The sequence below is a fragment of the Rhamphochromis longiceps genome, linkage group LG18, assembly GCF_057381845.1.
Source record: "Rhamphochromis longiceps isolate RC_006_pf linkage group LG18, R_longiceps_female_GT1.1, whole genome shotgun sequence".
NCBI classification, from domain to species: Eukaryota; Metazoa; Chordata; class Actinopteri; order Cichliformes; family Cichlidae; genus Rhamphochromis; species Rhamphochromis longiceps.
The window spans coordinates 5,098,692-5,119,228 of NC_140574.1; the positions used below are offsets into that span (position 1 = coordinate 5,098,692).

General features: G+C 38.8%; 1 protein-coding gene across 2 annotated transcripts; it reads left to right on the plus strand.

Moving 5' to 3' along the window:
* Positions 1 to 482: 482 nt before the first annotated feature.
* LOC146647548 (uncharacterized) lies at positions 483 to 20,263 on the plus strand. 2 transcript variants are annotated; one of them, XR_014908512.1, is made up of 6 exons: positions 483 to 752; positions 2,083 to 2,295; positions 8,709 to 8,918; positions 9,376 to 9,603; positions 13,823 to 19,165; positions 19,249 to 20,263. XR_014908512.1 is itself a non-coding variant. In XM_085389515.1 (5 exons), exons 1-5 carry the CDS (start codon positions 590 to 592, stop codon positions 12,680 to 12,682), a joined length of 822 nt encoding a protein of 273 aa, XP_085245641.1. In that variant the 5' UTR covers positions 489 to 589; the 3' UTR covers positions 12,683 to 12,697. The 2 variants fall into 2 exon arrangements, 1 of the variants encoding a protein (XP_085245641.1); XM_085389515.1 differs by lacking the exons at positions 13,823 to 19,165; positions 19,249 to 20,263 and adding an exon at positions 12,675 to 12,697 and having other exon boundaries at positions 489 to 752.
* The last annotated feature ends 274 nt before the right edge of the window (positions 20,264 to 20,537 follow it).

The following is a 20,537-nucleotide window of genomic DNA, read 5'->3' on the forward strand; positions in this document are numbered from 1 at the left end:
TTACTGCTTACCTTCGGTTTGCACTGAGGTGGAGTGGGGGAGTATGTGTAGCAATTACATAGAAGAATATTATCTGTCTCAGGTCCTCGTTCCTCCAGAGTAGGAGTGTACCTGGATTACAGAGCAGGTATTTTGTCCTTCTACAGCGTCTCTGAAACCATGACTCTCCTCCAGAGAGTCCAGACCACATTCACTCAGCTGCTTTATGCTGGACTTTCTCGTTACAACGCTGGAGACACTGCTGAGTTCATTAAAATGAAATCGACCCTTTTCTGTTTATTAAATGTACTATTGTCTGTGTTTCAAAGAAACAGAAAACACTCTAATTCACGAAGCTTTCATAATGTTTTGAGCTTTGATCTAAATTTTAATGTTAAATGATAAATTCTTTATCCAGGTTTCTCCAAAGTACCAGACTTTATGTCAGGACTTGATTTTTTGTTAGACTGACCTGATGAGGGCAGTATTACGCCTTTGATACTTCCAGCTTAAGATCGAAGAAGAATAGCGGAAATGACGTCACTGAGCGCTTGCATCGCGAGTTATATTTGAAGACTTTGATTTGAATGTATCAGTTGTTGTCGCAATAATGTCTTCAGTCCAGTATCTGCGAGAGGTTATCAAGGAGAGATTAACTGCTGCCGCAGAACAAATCTTCTCAGAGTTTGAAAAAACGATCGTCCGGTATGAGGAGGAGATCCGTCAGCTAAGACCGCTGGATATCAGACCCGGGATAAAGTCGCACAATACAGGTGTGTAAATTTGTGGAGGAATGGGGGTTGCGGGATCCTCGCGGGAACCCAACTCTGCTTAGATTTTACCATGTGCGCTTCACACTACCGTAACTTATCGACTATTTAAGCTAGAAAAAGAAATTACAGGGTTACTGAAAGAAGAGAGGCTGAGTTTTACGGGGATATTTGGTGTATTACGGTAGCACAAACCGTTCGCAAGCTACTGCTGTCTGAAGAACCAAGATTCACTAACGTAATCCCTCGACCATTTGGGCAAGAGAGACATTTCAAACGGTTACTGAAAGACACGAAGAAGAGCTTTACGAAACTTTACGGTGCATTATTAGAAAACACGAGCAGTGACGGTCCAATCACATGTATGGAAAAGTGGCAACGCTCCAAAAAGGCCTCGAAATTTAAAAAACTGAGTGGCCATTGCTCAAAAACTTTATTGTACATATTTAGTATAGTTGATGTTGTGTTACGTTTGTTCCTGTTGAATTAATATTAGGTTTGTAGCTTGAACCTATTCGCTGGAACGTTTAAGACAATATAATTACACAGCAAAGCAAGACACGAAGTAGCCAAAGTTCTTCATGTTTCTCGTGCGCGAGATTCTCGTTCATCTAAACAAAAGGCACTTAGCCTAAAACAGATATAGCCACGTTTATCCTACCATAAAACAATAAGAGAAGGTACGACCTCTCCCATGCTCCCAGAGTGCTCTGGAATGCAGACTATTAAGGATCAAACCTCTACCAATCTAAAACTAATTATAAAACTCTAAGCATATATAAGTAGATATTTCTAAGCATAAATGACAATCAACAATACAAAACCTAACAATATCAGTTTCCACTTAACTATAAATCTGAAAAAAAAAACAGTCCTTTTTTTTTCACTTTAAACTGTTGTTTCATTGCCATAACAATACAATAATGTAAAATGAGTGCCAGGGGGCAAAAGTATTCACTTTTAGTTTGATTTCTGGCCCGTTTACAGCCAAAATGACCAAAAATTACCAGGCGGCCTAAATGATGCTTGGTCAATAGCTTTCATGATCATATTCAGATCATGCTGCTGTTCATTTGTGTATTTTGTTTGTTTGCACATTTTGTGACGATCACTGGCGGTCACTTTTAAAAATTAGACCCCAGACGGCTTTAAGGTTATCAGTGTCGCCCAGTGAAAAAATGGCCAGGAGTGAATGTTTCTGTGGCAACATCTGCAAGAACGCAAGAGGCCGTGAAACCATAAGCTTAGTTCTCAACTCCCTTTTAATTGTTCTTGATCTTTCTTGTGATCACATTAGTTACTGATTTCTTCTGTCCCTTTGCTGAACACGAAGGTGATCAGCAGGTCTTTGACCAGGAGAGGAGCTCCAGTCTCCACCAGCAGGGCCCAGAGCCTCCACAGACTAAAGAGGTACAGGAGGAGGAAATGTGCAGCAGTGAGGAAGGAGAGCCGCTTGAACAGAAGCAGGAGGCTGAAGAAATTGATGTGTGGACCGGAGAACAGCTGGATTTGTTGTGTAAACCTGGAGTAGAGCTGACCACAACAGGTATGTAAAACTGTAATATACAGATTTCATAATACAGAAATGAATAAGACTCATATTAAAACATCAGGCAATGATATCAGAGTTGACTCCTCAGGAAGAGAGCTCACAATGACACATGCATTACCACCTGGCATACCACCTCACCTAAGACGTGTTTTCTGTTAGCACAGTAAAATAAAAACTGGGTTTAAAATCTTCTGTTGTTTAATAAAAAACAAAAATTTCCTCCATATAGATTTAAGTCAAGTTGACCCAGAACTGTACGCAGAATGTAGAAAAATACCCACAAGGACCAAGTTTGCGTGTGTGTGTGTGTGTGTGTGTGTGTGTGTGTGAGAGAGAGAGTGAGACCCCATAAATGACTTCCCTAAACCTGCTGGTCTGGAAGTCCAGCAGTTCATCTAAACAAAAGGCACTTAGCCTAAAACAGATATAGCCACGTTTATCCTACCATAAAACAATAAGAGAAGGTACGACCTCTCCCATGCTCCCAGAGTGCTCTGGAATGCAGACTATTAAGGATCAAACCTCTACCAATCTAAAACTAACTAGAAAAATTTGCATTTCCTGCGAAAATGCAGTGTGGATGCCTTAACGGCTGAAGATATCTGCTGAAAAAAGCTGAAAAAGTTGAAAAAAAAAAAAAGATGCCCTGAGCAGGATTCGAACCTGGCCCTCCTGATCAAAGGGCAGCTATTTAGCTCACTGAGCCAAACACTTTCTCACAAAGAAAAGGTGGAGAGATTGACAATTGTGCTAGCAGAATTTGGGCAAAAAAAAAGGGGTGAAAATTCTGCTGAAAAGAGTTCCATCAGCAGAATTTCTGCTGAAAAGAGGTGAATGAGCAGAATTCTGCTGAAAAGAGTTTTTTTTCTGAAAACAGCAGAAAAAACTGAAAATTTTGCTGAAAAGAGTTGAATGAGCAGAATTCTGCTGAAAAGAGGTTTTTGCTGAAAAAGAGCTGATAAAGTTTGGATTTGTGCTGAAAAGGGGTTAAAAAAACTGAAAATTTTGCTGAAAAGGGGTGAATAAAATGAAATTTGTGTTGAAAAGAGTTTTAAAAAAGTTTAACTGTTAAGTGAAAGAAATGTTGCCATAAGCTGGATTTGAAACCAGGCCTCCCAGTCTGAGAACGGATGCTTATCTCACTGAGGTAAAGCACAGCTCAGCCCATCATGCAAAATCAGTGACCACATTGATAATGTGTTCCATTCATTTCAATGGTCAAAAGTCATAACACACATCATCAGAAATAGCAGAATTTTTTAAAGTTTAAACATAGCATTTCTGCTAAAACTTAGTATTTATACTAAATAATATTTTTTTCCTGCCAAATCATAGCATTTGTGCTGGAACACAGAAAGTTCCACCAAATCATACAATTTGTACTAAAACATTATTTATGATTTAGCAGAAACATTGGGACTTGGTAGAAATACTATGATTTACATGAAATACTTTGACTTAGCAGAAGTACTACAATCTAGGAAAAAAGTACTAAAGCATAGCAGAAATTCTATCATTGAGCAGAATTACTAGGATTTAGAAGAAATACTAAGATTTGGCACAAACACTGATGTGGCTCAAGAACCTTTATTGTGCAGTTATACTATGATTTGGAAGAAATACTATACTTTGGCACAAATACTATGATTTGGAAGAAATACTATGTTTTAGCACAAATACTATGATTTGGCTCAAATACTATAACTATCCTCGGTCAGAAGGAGAGGCTGACATCCAGGGATTAGATTACCACAGGTGGAGTTTATTGCGGTCAGATGGATGGTACAGGGAGGTATGGCATACAGTAGGAGGATGTGGAGAGGTGATATGGTGTGGTTTCTATGATTAAGAACAGGGTATGCATTACAACATGCATACAGATTAAAGATTAAGAAAACTGGTAACAAATTCCTCCACTACAAATCAGTCTGATGCCACTTTTTACAGGGTTCCCGTTTACTAAGGCAGTACCCAAAAGGCGCCACAAGAGGGCACTCCAACACAAGAGATGACCTATTTACACTGATGCACTTAGTAAACAGCCCCTACTTAGCCACTACATAATACAGTGATATTACAGTATACAAATTCACACGAATACTATGATTTGGCAGAAATACTATGACTGAGTAGTAATACTATAACATAACAGATTTCCTAAAAAAAACTATTAAATTGCAGTAATTCTATGACTTGGCAGAGATACTACGTTTTAGCACAAATACTATAACAACGCAGAAATACTATGACTTAGTAGTAATACTATAACATAACAGTTCAATGTTCTTGCACAAATACCACAATATGGCAGAAATACTATGTTTTAGCACAAATACTGTGATTTGGTATAAATACTATGATTTGGCACACATACTATATTCCGCAGATACACTATAACATAACAGATATGCTACAACTTAGTAGTAATACTATAACATAACAGAATTATTATTTGGGCACAAATACCACGATTTGGCAAAAATACTATGATTGGGTACAAATACTATGATTTGGCAATAATACTGCATTTTAACACAACTACTGAGATTTAATTGAAATACTATGATTTAGAAGAAATACTATTACTCCATACAAATACGATACTTTGGGACAAATACTATGTTTTGGTTCTAATACTATGATGTGCAACAAATACTATGATTTGGCACAAGTACTATGATTTAGTACAAATACTATGATTTGGCAGAAATACTATGACTTAGTAGTAATACTATAACATAACAGATTTCCTAAAAAAAAACTATGAAATTGCATTAATTCTATGACTTGGCAGAGATACTACGTTTTAGCACAAATACTATAACAACGCAGAAATACTATGACTTAGTAGTAATACTATAACATAACAGTTCAATGTTCTTGCACAAATACCACAATATGGCAGAAATACTATGTTTTAGCAAAAATACTGTGATTTGGTGTAAATACTACGATTTGGCACACATACTATATTCCGCAGATACACTATAACATAACAGATATTCTACGACTTAGTAGTAATACTATAACATAACAGAATTATTAATTGGGCACAAATACCACAATTTGGCAAAAATACTATGATTGGGTACAAATACTATGATTTGGCAATAATACTGCATTTTAACACAACTACTGAGATTTGATTGAAATACTATGATTTAGAAGAAATACTATTACTCCATACAAATATGATGCTTTGGGACAAATACTATGTTTTGGTTCCAATACTATGATGTTCAACAAATACTATGATTTGGCACAAGTACTATGATTTAGTACAAATACTATGATTTGGCAGAAATACTATGCCTTAGTAGTAATACTATGACATAAAAGATATACTATGGTTTTGCAGACATACTATGATTTTGCACAAATACCATGATTTGGCACAAATGCTATGATTTAGCAGAAATACTATGATTGGGTACAAATACTATGTTTTGGCAATAATACTGCGTTTTAACAACAACTACTGAGATTTGATTGAAATACTATGATTTAGAAGAAATACTATGACTCCATACAAATACGATGCTTTGGCACAAATACTGTGATTTGGCAGAAATACTATGACTTAGTAGTAATACTATAACATAACAGATTTCCTAAAAAAAAACTATGAAATTGCAGTAATTCTATGACTTGGCAGAGATACTACGTTTTAGTACAAATACTATAACAATGCAGAAATACTATGACTTAGTAGTAATACTATAACATAACAGTTCAATGTTCTTGCACAAATACCACAATATGGCAGAAATACTATGTTTTACCACAAATACTGTGATTTGGTATAAATACTGCGATTTGGCACACATACTATGATTTGGCAGAAATACTATGCCTTAGTAGTAATACTATAACATAAGAGATATACTATGGTTTTGCAGACATACTATGTTTTTGCACAAATACCATGATTTGGCACAAATGCTATGATTTAGCAGAAATACTATGATTGGGTATAAATACTATGATTGGGCAGAAGTACCATGTTTCAGTACAAATACTATGATTTGGCAGGAATACTCTGGTTTAGCAGAAATACTCTGATTTAGCAGAAGTACTATCTTTTGGTAGAAATTCCTGCTAAAAGGTACTATTTCTGCGTTTTAGCAGAAATACTGTAATTTGGCATAAATACTATAATTTGGGATAAATACTATGATTTGGCACATATAATATATTCAGCACATATATTATAAAATAACAGAAATATTTGGCCCCAAAACCATGATTTTGCACAAATACCATGATTTTGCAAAAATACTATGAATTGGCAGAAATACTATGATTTGGCAAAAGTACTTAGATGTAGTAGAAGTACTTTGCTTTAGCAGAAATACTATGATTGAGGAGTAATACCTAAACATAGGAGAAATATTGATACACAGACACACATACACAGACAGTAAAGGGAAGGCTTGGTATATGTAGGTCAGTTAAATTAGCTGCACCTGCTGTAGTCAGCCCTTACACACACAGACACAGAGAGAGGTGTGAGTTTTCTTCAGTGTATTTCTGACATTCAGGATTCCCCTCGAACAAATGGCCATAATTTCCTAACCGTAGAGGCTAGAACGGTCATTCAGGCATCGTTTTATTCAGAAGAGATGGGGGAATCTTCAGGTCTTCATAATTCAGAGATAAAACATAAATTCTTAAAGATATATGACTTGTAATACACTGTAACTGAGTAGAGGCGAAGCAAAAACTGCCTTGACTTGCGCTCAAACAACCTTTGGTAACTCTAAATCTATATGGAGCATCAAAATCATTCTTTCACCGTAAGAAACAGCAGGCTTTGGTGAACAGTCATGGAAATTTTCAGGGCTCTGTGGAAATCCATCAAAAAGATATGACGAGAGAAAAAAGTGGTTCATTTCCAGAGATTGAAATCTGATGAAATCTGAGCGAGGGACAAATTTCCTACCCTCAAACAAGTCCAACTCATTTCAGAACGGTAATAGGTGAGAAAGAAATTCTTGAATTGTGAGCGTCAGGAGTGTCTGAACATATACGGGGACAAGCCTCATGTCTTAACTTCGCTTCGTTAAGGAGATATGACAATTTGAAAATGCCTCTCATTAGAGAAATCCAGCGGTGATTTTGAACAAACTCTCCATTGAGTTTATATGGAGAGTTTTCTGACTTTGTGTTACTCTGAGGAGATTTGCAAAATATCTATGAGTCCCACAACAATGATAGTGACATTTTCTGAAAGCCAGCAAAAATACCTACGTTTTGGTGTATAATTTGTGGGGCTTGAGTGGAAATTGAGCGAGTAGCAAGAAGTTGTTTGGACATGAAGAGAAAATTCAAACAGTTTCACTGTCCCCTCTGAGTTAATTGCATAGCAACCATAGCAACGCATGTATTTTCTGAAAAATCACAATTTTGCAACTGAAAACTCAAAGAGGGATAAGATTAAAACGGTAGAAGATCTGAAAAAGCTGAATCATACAGGAATAGCCAAATCATTTGAGAACATTTTAAAGTTTGAATGAAGTTTCTAGGTGAAAGTATGAGGCAGTAGTTAAGTTTCAAAGACAAGAAAGTTTTAGCAGAATTGTGGAAGTTTCCCATTCATTTCAATGGGACAAATTAAAGGAAAAAAGTGTAATATTTTAAAAAGTATAATAGTAATAAACACCAAAAGTCATAGCCGGCATTAGCAGAAAGAGCAGAACAGTTTAGAGTTTGAACGGTGAAAATAGCACAAAAATTGTGGAAGTAGATCCACGGCAAAAAGTGTACGGAAACACCCGGAATAATAAAGAATAAAGAGAAACAGGAACTCAATAGTGTGGATGCCTATTAAGGCATCCACACAATTATAAAACTCTAAGCATATATAAGTAGATATTTCTAAGCATAAATGACAATCAACAATACAAAACCTAACAATATCAGTTTCCACTTAACTATAAATCTGAAAAAAACAGTCCTTTTTTTTTTCACTTTAAACTGTTGTTTCATTGCCATAACAATACAATAATGTAAAATGAGTGCCAGGGGGCAAAAGTATTCACTTTTAGTTTGATTTCTGGCCAGTTTACAGCCAAAATGACCAAAAATTACCAGGCGGCCTAAATGATGCTTGGTCAATAGCTTTCATGATCATATTCAGATCATGCTGCTGTTCATTTGTGTATTTTGTTTGTTTGCACATTTTGTGACGATCACTGGCGGTCACTTTTAAAAATTAGACCCCAGACGGCTTTAAGGTTATCAGTGTCGCCCAGTGAAAAAATGGCCAGGAGTGAATGTTTCTGTGGCAACATCTGCAAGAACGCAAGAGGCCGTGAAACCATAAGCTTAGTTCTCAACTTAGTTCTTGATCTTTCTTGTGATCACATTAGTTACTGATTTCTTCTGTCCCTTTGCTGAACACGAAGGTGATCAGCAGGTCTTTGACCAGGAGAGGAGCTCCAGTCTCCACCAGCAGGACCCAGAGCCTCCACAGACTAAAGAGGTACAGGAGGAAATCTGCAGCAGTGAGGAAGGAGAGCCGCTTGAACTGAAGCAGGAGGCTGAAGAAATTGATGTGTGGACCGGAGAACAGCTGGATTTGTTGTGTAAACCTGGAGTAGAGCTGACCACAACAGGTATGTAAAACTGTAATATACAGATTTCATAATACAGAAATGAATAAGACTCATATTAAAACATCAGGCGATGATATCAGAGTTGACTCCTCAGGAAGAGAGCTCACAATGACACATGCATTACCACCTGGCATACTACCTCACCTAAGACGTGTTTTCTGTTAGCACAGTAAAATAAAAACTGGGTTTAAAATCTTCTGTTGTTTAATAAAAAACAAAAATTTCCTCCATATAGATTTAAGTCAAGTTGACCCAGAACTGTACGCAGAATGTTTTATAAATACCCACAAGGACCAAGTTGGAGTAGCGAGCTGTACGCCTCATAAATTATGACTTTCTGTATGTAAACAGAATTCTTTGCTGTTCACTGCATGAGAGAGAATATTTAAATATCGCTCACATATCTGAGAGACCTGCTCACAGTGTTAATTTTTTCTTGTGTGTTGTGTCCGTCAAGACCTCCCACAGCAACATGATTGTAAGGAAAACTGTAGCCAGGAGAGGAACTCCAGTCTCAACCAGGAGGACCCAGATCTTCCAGAAACTAAAGAGGAACAGGAGGAAATCTCCCTCAATCAGGAAGAAGAGCAGCTTTCACTGAAGCCAAAAACCAAAGATGTCATCGTCTGGACTGGGCAGGAGCTAGACATCATGTGGAACCCTGAAGTAAAGTTGGAAAGAATAGGTATGCAAAACTTTAGACAGACTCAGTTTTGTGTTAAGAAATCTAACTCCTGTTGGATCCTTATCAGACCTCAGAGGTATGTTATAGAGACACATGGAGAATCTAAGGTCCAACTGCAATAAGGAAACATGATGTAATATTCTAAGAGCCAAAATGTGTAGCCCTCACAGTGTCGCCCTTGTCAGGACTGTCCTATGTTGGAAATAATTAAGTTGAGTACAAGAGAGAGGAAGACTCCCTACAATGAGTTGACACATCAACTTTTTAATTATTCCTGCATATACATTTTTGCCATTCATATTGTCACGAGTCTTTTCTGTCGCGAGTCTGTCTCTCTTGTTTGTTTTTGGCCCACTTTGCACCAGAAAGAGGAAACCAGTGGATAAAAAACAGCAGCACATTTAAGCTTGATAAGCTGTTGTTAGAATTTATTTAATATTAATTTCTACACCAGGATCTTTTTCTACGTAGCTGACGGCTGTAACTGTGCAGGGGCGGATCTAGCAAAGTTTAGCCAGGGGGGCCGATAGGGCATTAACAGGGAAAAGGGGGCACAAAGACATACTTTTCTTTCTTATTCTCATTTAAAATGTCTAGCTTTTAATAAATAATTATCTGACACCCAAAGTTTTAATTTGATGTAAAATGAATAGAAGTCCATTACTGTATATAGTAACTATTAAGTCTAATATATATATACCTAACTAATATATAAGCTATAGTACAAATATGTAAGCTATAGTACTTTTTCCTTTGGGAAGGTACCATCTGTGCAGTCTGCAATTTTGTTGAAGAAAGATGTTGAATCTATTTAATATTTTAATATATTGAAAGATAATTGATTTCTGTGCATTTTTTTTTCACACTGCATCAAATTAAGGTTGATTACGTCGATTAAGCATCATGAGGTGGAGCGTGAGGGGTGGTTCCCTATTTTTTATTTAGTAATTTTTGTTGTTGCTGGGAGTTGGAACTAGGGCTGCCACGATTAGTCGACTAGTCACGATTACGTCGACTATTTAAATCGTCGACGACTGATTTATTAGTCGACGCGTCGTTTGAAGCTTTGTAAGATCACAAAAGACGCAGGAATGAGTAGTAGGATTTAAGAGTGTCATAACAGACTGAAACTGAAGATGGCAGCACTGCATGGACAAGGATGCCAGCTGCCGTTAAACCCCGAAGAAGAAGAAGAAGCTGTGTCCCATAATTCATAGCACAGCCCAGCGCAGTTGTCAACAATGGCGGCAGCTAGTTAGTTTTAATATTACTCGTATTATTCTTTCTGGGTCACAAAATAAACGTTTAACATATTTTCAGGCGAGAATGTAGCTGTGTAAACCTCAAATATCTGCTTAGTTTATCAAGACACCACATATTTTCAAAAGCGCTCCGACGTTTTCGGAGACGTTTGTTACCCACTAGCTCGTTAGTTAGCCGGGAGCAAGGCTCACTAGAGCCGTGAGAACACCGGACTCCCGGCAAATCATTTTCAAACCCGTCCGCCGTCTTTGGCTACTCAGGTTAAATATATATAAGTCACTTAGATAACTTAAAAATGTTATTGTTTGGCTTTTTTTTAGTATTTTATTTGTTCCTGAGTAAATCGGTTTGGCTGAGATTAAAGTTATAGTTCTTACGCAGCTGAATAAACGTCAAGCAGACAGCTGATTATCAGAAGTGTGAGATGCTCCAGAATATACTCCGGTGTCCCGTTATATTTTAGATAGCAAGGAGCAGACGGCTGAGTTTATTAAACTTCACCGAAACAATCTGCAGATGTCATTAAAATTTAATAAACTATCATCTTGTCTTTATTTTTAGTTAGCACATACCTTAAACACTTCAAGCTGTAAACTAATGATAGTTATATAAGAGCAGCTGGATGCTGGTGCAATAAGCTGTAGGTTTTACGTCCAATGGATTATGATCTGATTAGTCAACTAATCGCAAAAATAATCGGTGACTAGTCGACTATCAAAATAATCATTTGTGGCAGCCCTAGTTGGAACCCTATTAGTTAGGTTGCTTAACATTTACGCTAAGTACTCTTTAAAATACCAGAATAGGGAGGATGGTGTAGGTTTGAGTATATTAGATTGATCAGTATTGCTGAACTATGAAATTTTTTTTTTTTTGCATACAGGTATAACAGAATAGCTTTAGTGTAGTTGTTGTTTTAAACTTGAGTATGAACTTATACAAAATGCAGCAAGATATTTTAAAAAACAGTTTTGTTGATTAAAAAACACTATATCGGATTCATATCGGTATCGGCAGATATCCAAATTTATGATATCGGTATCGGACATAAAAAAGTGGTATCGTGCCATCTCTAGTTTTTGGTGTGCCACCAATTAAAACTTTTAACTCGCTCAACCCATCTGGAGTACAAAATGAACAAACTTTGGACAAACTGCCCGAAATGCGTTGACAGAGACATTTCAGGGATTTTGACAGAACTAGAAAAATATAAAGGCTTTAAACAAGATGAGAGGTAAAACTAAGGATGTAACCAAAGCCGTGTGCCGCTTGTGGAGACGTGTCGTGCGAGCAAAGTGCTTAAACACGACTAACTTACATGAGAACGTACGTGTCCACCATCCTGCTCAGTATGCTCGGCTATCACCAGCTTCTACAGCTCTATCAACAAGCACTTGGGCGCACTCTGAGGAGGGTGCATTTATTTGAAGATGAAAGGGGGTGCTGTTAAAACAGCACTATTTATTTATTTATTATTTTTTGACTCCTTCTATTAGCTCCATCATTAATAGCAAACGTACTCGTGGGCAAATAAATAAATAAATAGCCCGTGTAAAAACAATCTCCTATGGGCTCAGCCTATCGTCGATAGTCTATATATGCGTTCAGTCACACAACCCTAATAGTTAGGAAGGATTTTATGTGGCGGTAAGTTCTGCATTTGCTTGTGTGCAGTCATATGGCATTATTACAGAAAAGTGTCCCATATCCTTTTTAATCAACTCCCACTATGATTTGTGGATAAATAATTCTTTAGCTTGTGTAACACGACCTTTTTCACTCATTCCCAATATGTTTTATTCATATAGGGAAATAATCCCAACAACGGTGTCCTGAAGGCTTTATACTGTAAGGTAAAGACTCTACAATATTAGAAAGAAACCACAACAATCGCACAACACCCTGTGTTACGTTTCCCTAAAAGGTCCGGGAGATGAGGGAAAGTAACAAAAAGTGTCCGGGTTGAAAAAAGGAGGTGGGGAGGCAAACTGGTTAAATTGAAGAGTTTTATTAATGTTTCTCTTAATAAATGGTAAATGGCCTGCATTTATATAGCACTTTACTAGTCCCTAAGGACCCCAAAGCACTTTACATATCCAGTCATCCACCCATTCACACACACACTGGTGATGGCAGCTACATTGTAGCCACAGCCACCCTGGGGCGCACTGACAGAGCCGAGGCTGCCGGACACTGGCGCCACCGGGCCCTCTGACCACCACCAGTAGGCAACGGGTGAAGTGTCTTGCCCAAGGACACAACGACCGAGACTGTCCAAGCCAGGGCTCGAACCGGCAACCTTCCGATTGCAAGGCAAACTCCCAACTCTTGAGCCACGATCGCCCCTAATAATTAAACTAAAAGAGCTGGAAAAGCCACTATCACATTTAGAAGACAACAAAACCCTGGAATTATTAGTCAGAGTAATATTTATGAGAATCTCACAGTTTTTGTTATAGCTGAATTTTTGTGTTGTTTTGAAACTGCCCCTAATGTTTGATTGTTTTTATTTTCATAAATTAGATTTCCTCCATTAAATGATACAAAAACTGAGCAGAAAGCAAGAAGTGAAGTGTTTGAGTTTAAAGTTTCCACCTCATCGATTTTCATTTTATTTTTTTCAGTCAGTTTAAAGAATTCCAGGTTTCCCTTGCAGCATGGAATGGAAAAAAATTACTTCACGAGATTCCGGTTTGGGATAAATATTGTTAAATATTTATGTTCTTTTTTCTGAAATGTACGATTCCAAACTTAAATCGATCACAGAAGAAGAGTGTTTATCATAGTTTGTAAATGAGCAGCCAAAATGGTTTCACTGAGTCAGCAAAACAACTTCTCCCCCAACATGCCTTTTATTGGCTTATCTGAGCGACATGCTTACCATGTGGAGACCTGCTAATGGCTAAGGTTACCTTGTAATTTCTAAAATATATGTTTTGTTTTTTTGTCCCTTCAGATTTTCCACAACATGACTGTAAAGAACAGGAGGATCTTTTGCAGATTAAAGGGGAACAGGAGGAACTCAGTACTACTGAAGAGGGAAAACCGTTTGTACGAAAGCAAGAGACTCAAACTTTTCCTGCTCGTAAAGAAAGTGACCAGGGTGAACCAGACCTAAGTAGTGACCAGCTCCTTTCTCACAACTCTCCTGACACAGATCAGGATGAAAGCAAGGCTGATAACTTACACAGAAATAAGTTGGAGGAAATCGTATCAGAGCTGCCAGTTCAAAATTCCAAGACAGTATATTTATGTGGCACCTGTGGGAAAAAATTTTATACTGCAAAAAACTTGAATCGACATATGAAAATTCACACAGGTGAGAAGCCACATTGTTGTAGCACCTGTGGGAAAAGATTTCATCGGAAGTCGCACTTGACTAGACACATGCAAATTCACACAGGTGAGAAGTTGCATTCTTGTAGCACCTGTGGGAAAAGATTTAATCGGAAGGAACATTTGAAAATGCACATGGAATATCATACAGGTGAAAAACGATATTCCTGTATCACTTGTGGGAAACGTTATAATGTAAAATCAAGTTTGGAAACCCACATGAAAATTCACACAAGTGAGAAGTCACATTGTTGTACCACTTGTGGGAAAAGCTTTAGTCAGAAGGGGCAGTTGAATAGTCACATGCGAATTCATACAGGTGAGAAACCACATTGTTGTAGCACCTGTGGGAAAAGATTTACTCTAAAGACATATTTAACTGAACACATGAAAATTCACACAGGTGAGAAGCCGCATTGTTGTACCACTTGTGGGAAAAGCTTTAGTCAGAAGGGGCAGTTGAATAGTCACATGCGAATTCACACAGGTGAGAAGCCATATTTTTGTAGCATATGTGGGGAAAGATTTAATGTAGTAACAAATCTGAAAATACACATGAAAAGTCACACAAGTGAGAAGCCGCATTCTTGTAGCACCTGTGGGAAAAGATTTAGTCGGAAGGCACACCTGACTAGACACATACAAATTCATACAGGTGAGAAGCCGCATTGTTGTACCACTTGTGGGAAAAGCTTTATTCAGAAGGGGCAGTTGAATAGTCACATGCGAATTCACACAAGTGAGAAGCCATATTTTTGTAGCATATGTGGGGAAAGATTTAATGTAGTAACAAATCTGAAAATACACATGAAAATTCACACAAGTGAGAAGCCGCATTCTTGTAGCACCTGTGGGAAAAGATTTGGTCGGAAGTCACACCTGACTAGACACATACAAATTCATACAGGTGAGAAGCCGCATTGTTGTACCACTTGTGGGAAAAGCTTTATTCAGAAGGGGCAGTTGAATAGTCACATGCGAATTCACACAAGTGAGAAGCCATATTTTTGTAGCATATGTGGGGAAAGATTTAATGTCGTAACAAATCTGAAAATACACATGAAAATTCACACAAGTGAGAAGCCGCATTCTTGTAGCACCTGTGGGAAAAGATTTAGTCGGAAGTCACACCTGACTAGACACATACAAATTCATACAGGTGAGAAGTCGCATTCTTGTAGCACTTCTAGGAAAAGATTTACTCGAAAAAAATATTTAAATGAACATGCGAGAATTCACGCAGGTGAGAAGCCGCATTCTTGTAGCACCTGTGGGAAAAGATTTACTATAAAAGCATATTTAAATGAACACATGAAAATTCACACAGGTGAGAAGCCGCATTCTTGTGACACCTGTGGGAAAAGCTTTTCGCAGAAGGGGCATCTGAATAGACACGTGCGAATTCATACAGGTTAGAAACCACATTGTTGTAGCACCTGTGGGAAAAAATTTAGCTCTTCAGTACAGTTGAAAATGCATATAGGAAACCATACTGCATGCTAAGTTTAATTTTTAGAAAATGTTGATGGTAAAACAAAGTGTTTGGATCTTTGGAAACTCAGCGTCTGACAAAACTTTATTTTCAAAAGGTTTTCAGAAGCTCAATTTCTATGTTTACTTGTGGACAAAAAAACTAAATAACTTTTTTCTGACTTTTTTTGTTATTTGTGGGCTTTGACTTGGCTAAAGGTTCTCTTTGAACAGTGCTTGAGATACTTTTTGTCTTGATGCAAAAAGAATTTCTCAAAAATACACTAGAGAATATCTGTTTAAAAAATGCCTGTGTACATATCGAGGAATGGAGGGATAGAAGTGACAAAAATGAATTGATTAAATACACCATTAAATAATTCAATTCAATGTGTCAATAAATAGAGGTTTGGGGTAAACGCTGTTCGAGTCAAAACCATTGCTTTGGCCGGGTTGCCATTCTTTTTTTTCTGGGCGTTTCTCCACACCAACAACTGGCATGTGGAAACTAACTGAACTGTACTTTGAAATACCCTGTTTGTGTGTCACCAAATACACTTTCAATATTTTTTTTTAGCCCAGTCTCATGGCAAAGCCTGTGGGTGTGATAGGAATGATGTGGAATCCAGTAATTAAAGGAAGGGGAAGGGGAATTTACAGGGAATGACACTGTTAAGCAGTTGATCCATTTACTCGAATTGTTTGTGACCCATATATTTATGTCAGTATCTATGTTTATATCATACTTTTATGTGAACACCTGTTGATACCCAGCTGCTGTTTTGAGCTTTAATAATTTGGATCTAAAAAAAAAGTGTAACTTTGACAGTGCTGTTTTCCATTTTGACAGGTTTGTGACATGTGATTGGTGGAAACTAGACAAAGATGCATCTAGTAATTATTTTTATCTATATGTCATTTGGAAGGTCCAAACTGTCCAAAGTTGTAGAATAGCCTAATTACGAAAACTTGTACCTTACATTTGGTAGTGCAAATTGTTTTAAAGGAATAAAAATCTGAAGTAGTATTAATTGCTTCTCACTGTAAAGCTGTCATAACAGCCATTATTCCTGACCCTATGAACTCACCTGAGTCAAAACCTGTCAAAATAAACTGAAGATAATGGCTGAAGAGGTCATTGGAAGAAATCCCAGAAAGTTATGCAAGACAAGTGTTGATTATCAGAAAGATTCAACACATTCAAGGGGCTTAATCATACTGACTCCCTTGATTCTCGTCCTCACTTTCCAGGTCCTCCACCGCTTAGTCACCTGTAACCGCTCAGTTATCCACAGTGTGTCCAGCAGCTGTCTGCAGCTGCAACCGTTGAGCCAATATTCTGTGACACAGTTTCTTCAGCACCTGAGCCCTTCTACAGGGAGTTGATTCGCTGCGGGGGATTCCTGAAGTAATGCTTGCTGATTTTCAGCTGCTCACCACGTTCATTGCCCAATAAGACAGAAAAATTATCCTATCTTGTAGGGCAACTGAGGTGAAGGGTATTAGCATAGGCCGAAGCGTATTTTTCTTTTCACCCACCGGCCTATTTTTATTTTATTTTATTTTTTTTTTGTGAACTGAATACATAGGCCCTTTTGAAATTGAAACTATTATCAACCCACTAGCCATTAAACTTAAATTGCCTACAGTTCTTCGCATTCATCCTACTTTCCATGTCTCAGCCTGCTGCCCTTGCGTGCTATAGCATAGAGGATGGCACTGGCCACAAAAGATTTGTAAAAATATCCTGAGGATTGTATGACAGATGTTGAAAGACCTCAGCCACCTCAAAAAATAGAGACAACTCTGGCCCTTCCTGTAGAGTGGAGTTGTGTTTTTAACCCAGTCCTGTTTGTTATCCATGTGTACTTCACTGTGTTTGTAGTCCTCCACAATGTCCACATCGTCCCACTGGATTGAAATAGTGGTCCATGGTTTCATAGTCCTTAAAAGTCCACAATCAAGTCAGGTCACTTTCAGCTGCAGATGATTCTGTTTGCACTACGTGACAAAGGAATGAACCACAGCCTGGTACTCATCACTCTCACTGACGCATCCAACCACCGAGGAGTCATCAGAAAGTCACAATCACAGTGCTCGCCGGCTGGCTCAGATAGGCATAGACACGACTGAGCATGTAGATGATTGCAAGGCGAAATTAACACACATGACAGATGGAATGACGCACAAAGGGTAACCTGTAAACAAGAAGAGGAGACAAAACACAAACTGAGTAAGAGAGACACGAAGAGAGACAAAGCCATCACTGAGACACATAAAGGATGAGGGAGACTTAAACACAGGGGATATGACAGACTCAAACACTGAAGACACGACACTATAATCACCATAGTGGGGAAGGCACAGACATGGAAGGAACCTAAACAGATAAGAACTAAGTAAGAAAACCTGGGGAACATAATACAAAAAGGCATAAAACTTAAAATGCTGGATCAAAAGGCCCAGAACCAGGACAGAACCATATATAATGCAAATGCTCTTTCAAACATATAAAACACATTGTACTCCTTTTAGAAGGAATATCAGAATTTTTCTAAAGACTTGAACCATTATTATTTTATATTTTAACATGGATTTCAGTGTTTTATTATATCAGCACATTTTTAACCTGGTTACAAAGAATTATTATTAGATCGATTAAAGAAAATCAGGAAAATGTAAACTGACAAACAAAACAAAAAACATTTATTGAATAAATCAATAGGCTAACACATAATAAATCCTGTTTATTTACAAATAACCTATATTCATATGTATCATGTTGATAACAACAATGTTTATATTTATAAATAAAAAAGTCACATTTATTAATCATGTAAATAAAACGCATTTATCATAAACATCCACATGATATCAGAAAGAAATTATCCAGTTCAAATGACGTTCACATTTTGAACATCGACGTCCAGGTTGGGTCATGGTTGGACGTTAAAATTGTGGACCAAGTTCAAATGTCTACAGATGTCCAGAGAATTGGTCATGGACCGACAGACCCAATATAAACATGATCTGCACATCTATCTGACGTCCAATATTTAGTAGAGAGAGTCTGACTGTCATGATCTGGATGTCTGAGCTTCCGTGGTATCCGGCCATGGGCAGGGCCTACAGCCTCCCTCACCTGGAGCTGATTGAGTCAATTAGGCTGGAGATTTAAGCTCCTTCCTTACGCTGTTTCCTCGCTAGTTCACCAACAACCCTATGTTGGTAACCAGGCCTCACGCGGCATACCAGTAATTTTCAAGTACTTTACTTACCTTGTGTTCTAGTTGCTCCTGGTTATTCCACAGTGCTGAACAACTCATCCTGGAAATGTGGTTCACCTGCCTGCTTTTTGGAATTATGTCCTTGCCTCACCTGCCTGCCCTCAAACTACCACGAAACCTTTAACACTCAGGACAGCCGACACACACCACTAATCCCACCTGGACCACAACACCTCTCCTTCAACACTTCATCTCCCACCTGCACAGTAAGACAAAGAAATTCATAGCCTCCACTCTCTCCAGAACTCCTCACTGGCTACCATTTTAACACTGCTCTCCTCTCTTCCAGCGGGTACCTAATCACCAGTCCAGCTCCCGTTGCTTTCTTGGACCCGTCACTCTGCTTTTACTCCTCTCGCCGAGCCAAGACCTCACGCCCTGTTTATCAAGCCTTTAGTCGAGTGCCATTGTAAACATTATCCTTGTGCTGGTTCGTAAGCAAATGCTTCGAGAAGCTGGTCAGGGTCTTCATCTGCTCTGCACTACCCGACTCACTGGACCCTCTACAGTTCGCATACCGCCACAACAGGTCCACTGATGATGCCATAGCCCTGACACTACATACTGCCCTGTCACACCTGGAGAAGAGAGACACGTATGTGAGAATGCTGTTTGTAGATTACAGCTCAGCATTCAATACCATCGTTCCCTCGAAGCTGGACAGGAAACTGCAGGATCTAGGACTGAGCAGCTCCCTCTGCAGCTGGATCCTTAGCTTCCTGTCTGACAGACGCCAAGTGGTCAGACTGGGCAGCATCACCTCATCCCCCATCACACTGAACACTGGTGCTCCACAGGGGTGTGTACTGAGCCCTCTCCTATACTCACTCTACACCTACGACTGCACAGCCACTAACAACTCCAACATCATTGTGAAGTTTGCGGACGACACTACAGTGGTGGGTCTTATCACCAATGGTGATGAGACGGCTTACAGGGAGGAGGTCAGCGCCCTGACCCACTGGTGTCAAGACAACCATCTCACCCTCAACGTCGCAAAGACAAAGGAGTTGATAGTGGACTTCCGGAGGTGCAGAGAAGTACACACCCCCATCACCATCAACGGCGCTGCTGTGGAGAGAGTGAGCAGCTTCCGGTTCCTTGGCGTACATCTGGCTGAGGATCTTACGTGGTCAGTACACACAAACAAAACAGTGAAGAAGGCGCAGCAGCGCCTCTTCTTTCTCAGGAGACTGAAAAGATTCGGCATGAGCCCCCGCATCCTCAGGACCTTCTATCACTGTGCCATTGAGAGCATCCTCACTGGATGCATCACCACCTGGTATGGCAACAGCACCGCCTACAACTGCAAAGCTCTCCAGCGAGTAGTGCGGTGCTCTGAACGGATAATTGGAGGTGAGCTTCCCTCCCTCCAAGACATCTACAGGAAGCGCTGCCTGAGGAAAGCGGGGAGGATCATCAAGGACTCCAGTCACCCCAGCCATAAACTGTTCAGACTGCTTCCATCAGGAAGGAGGTTCTGCAGCATCCGGTCCCGTACCAGCAGACTGAGAGACAGCTTTTTCCATCAGGCCATCAGACTGCTGAACACGTCATAGACACCTCAGCTTCACTACT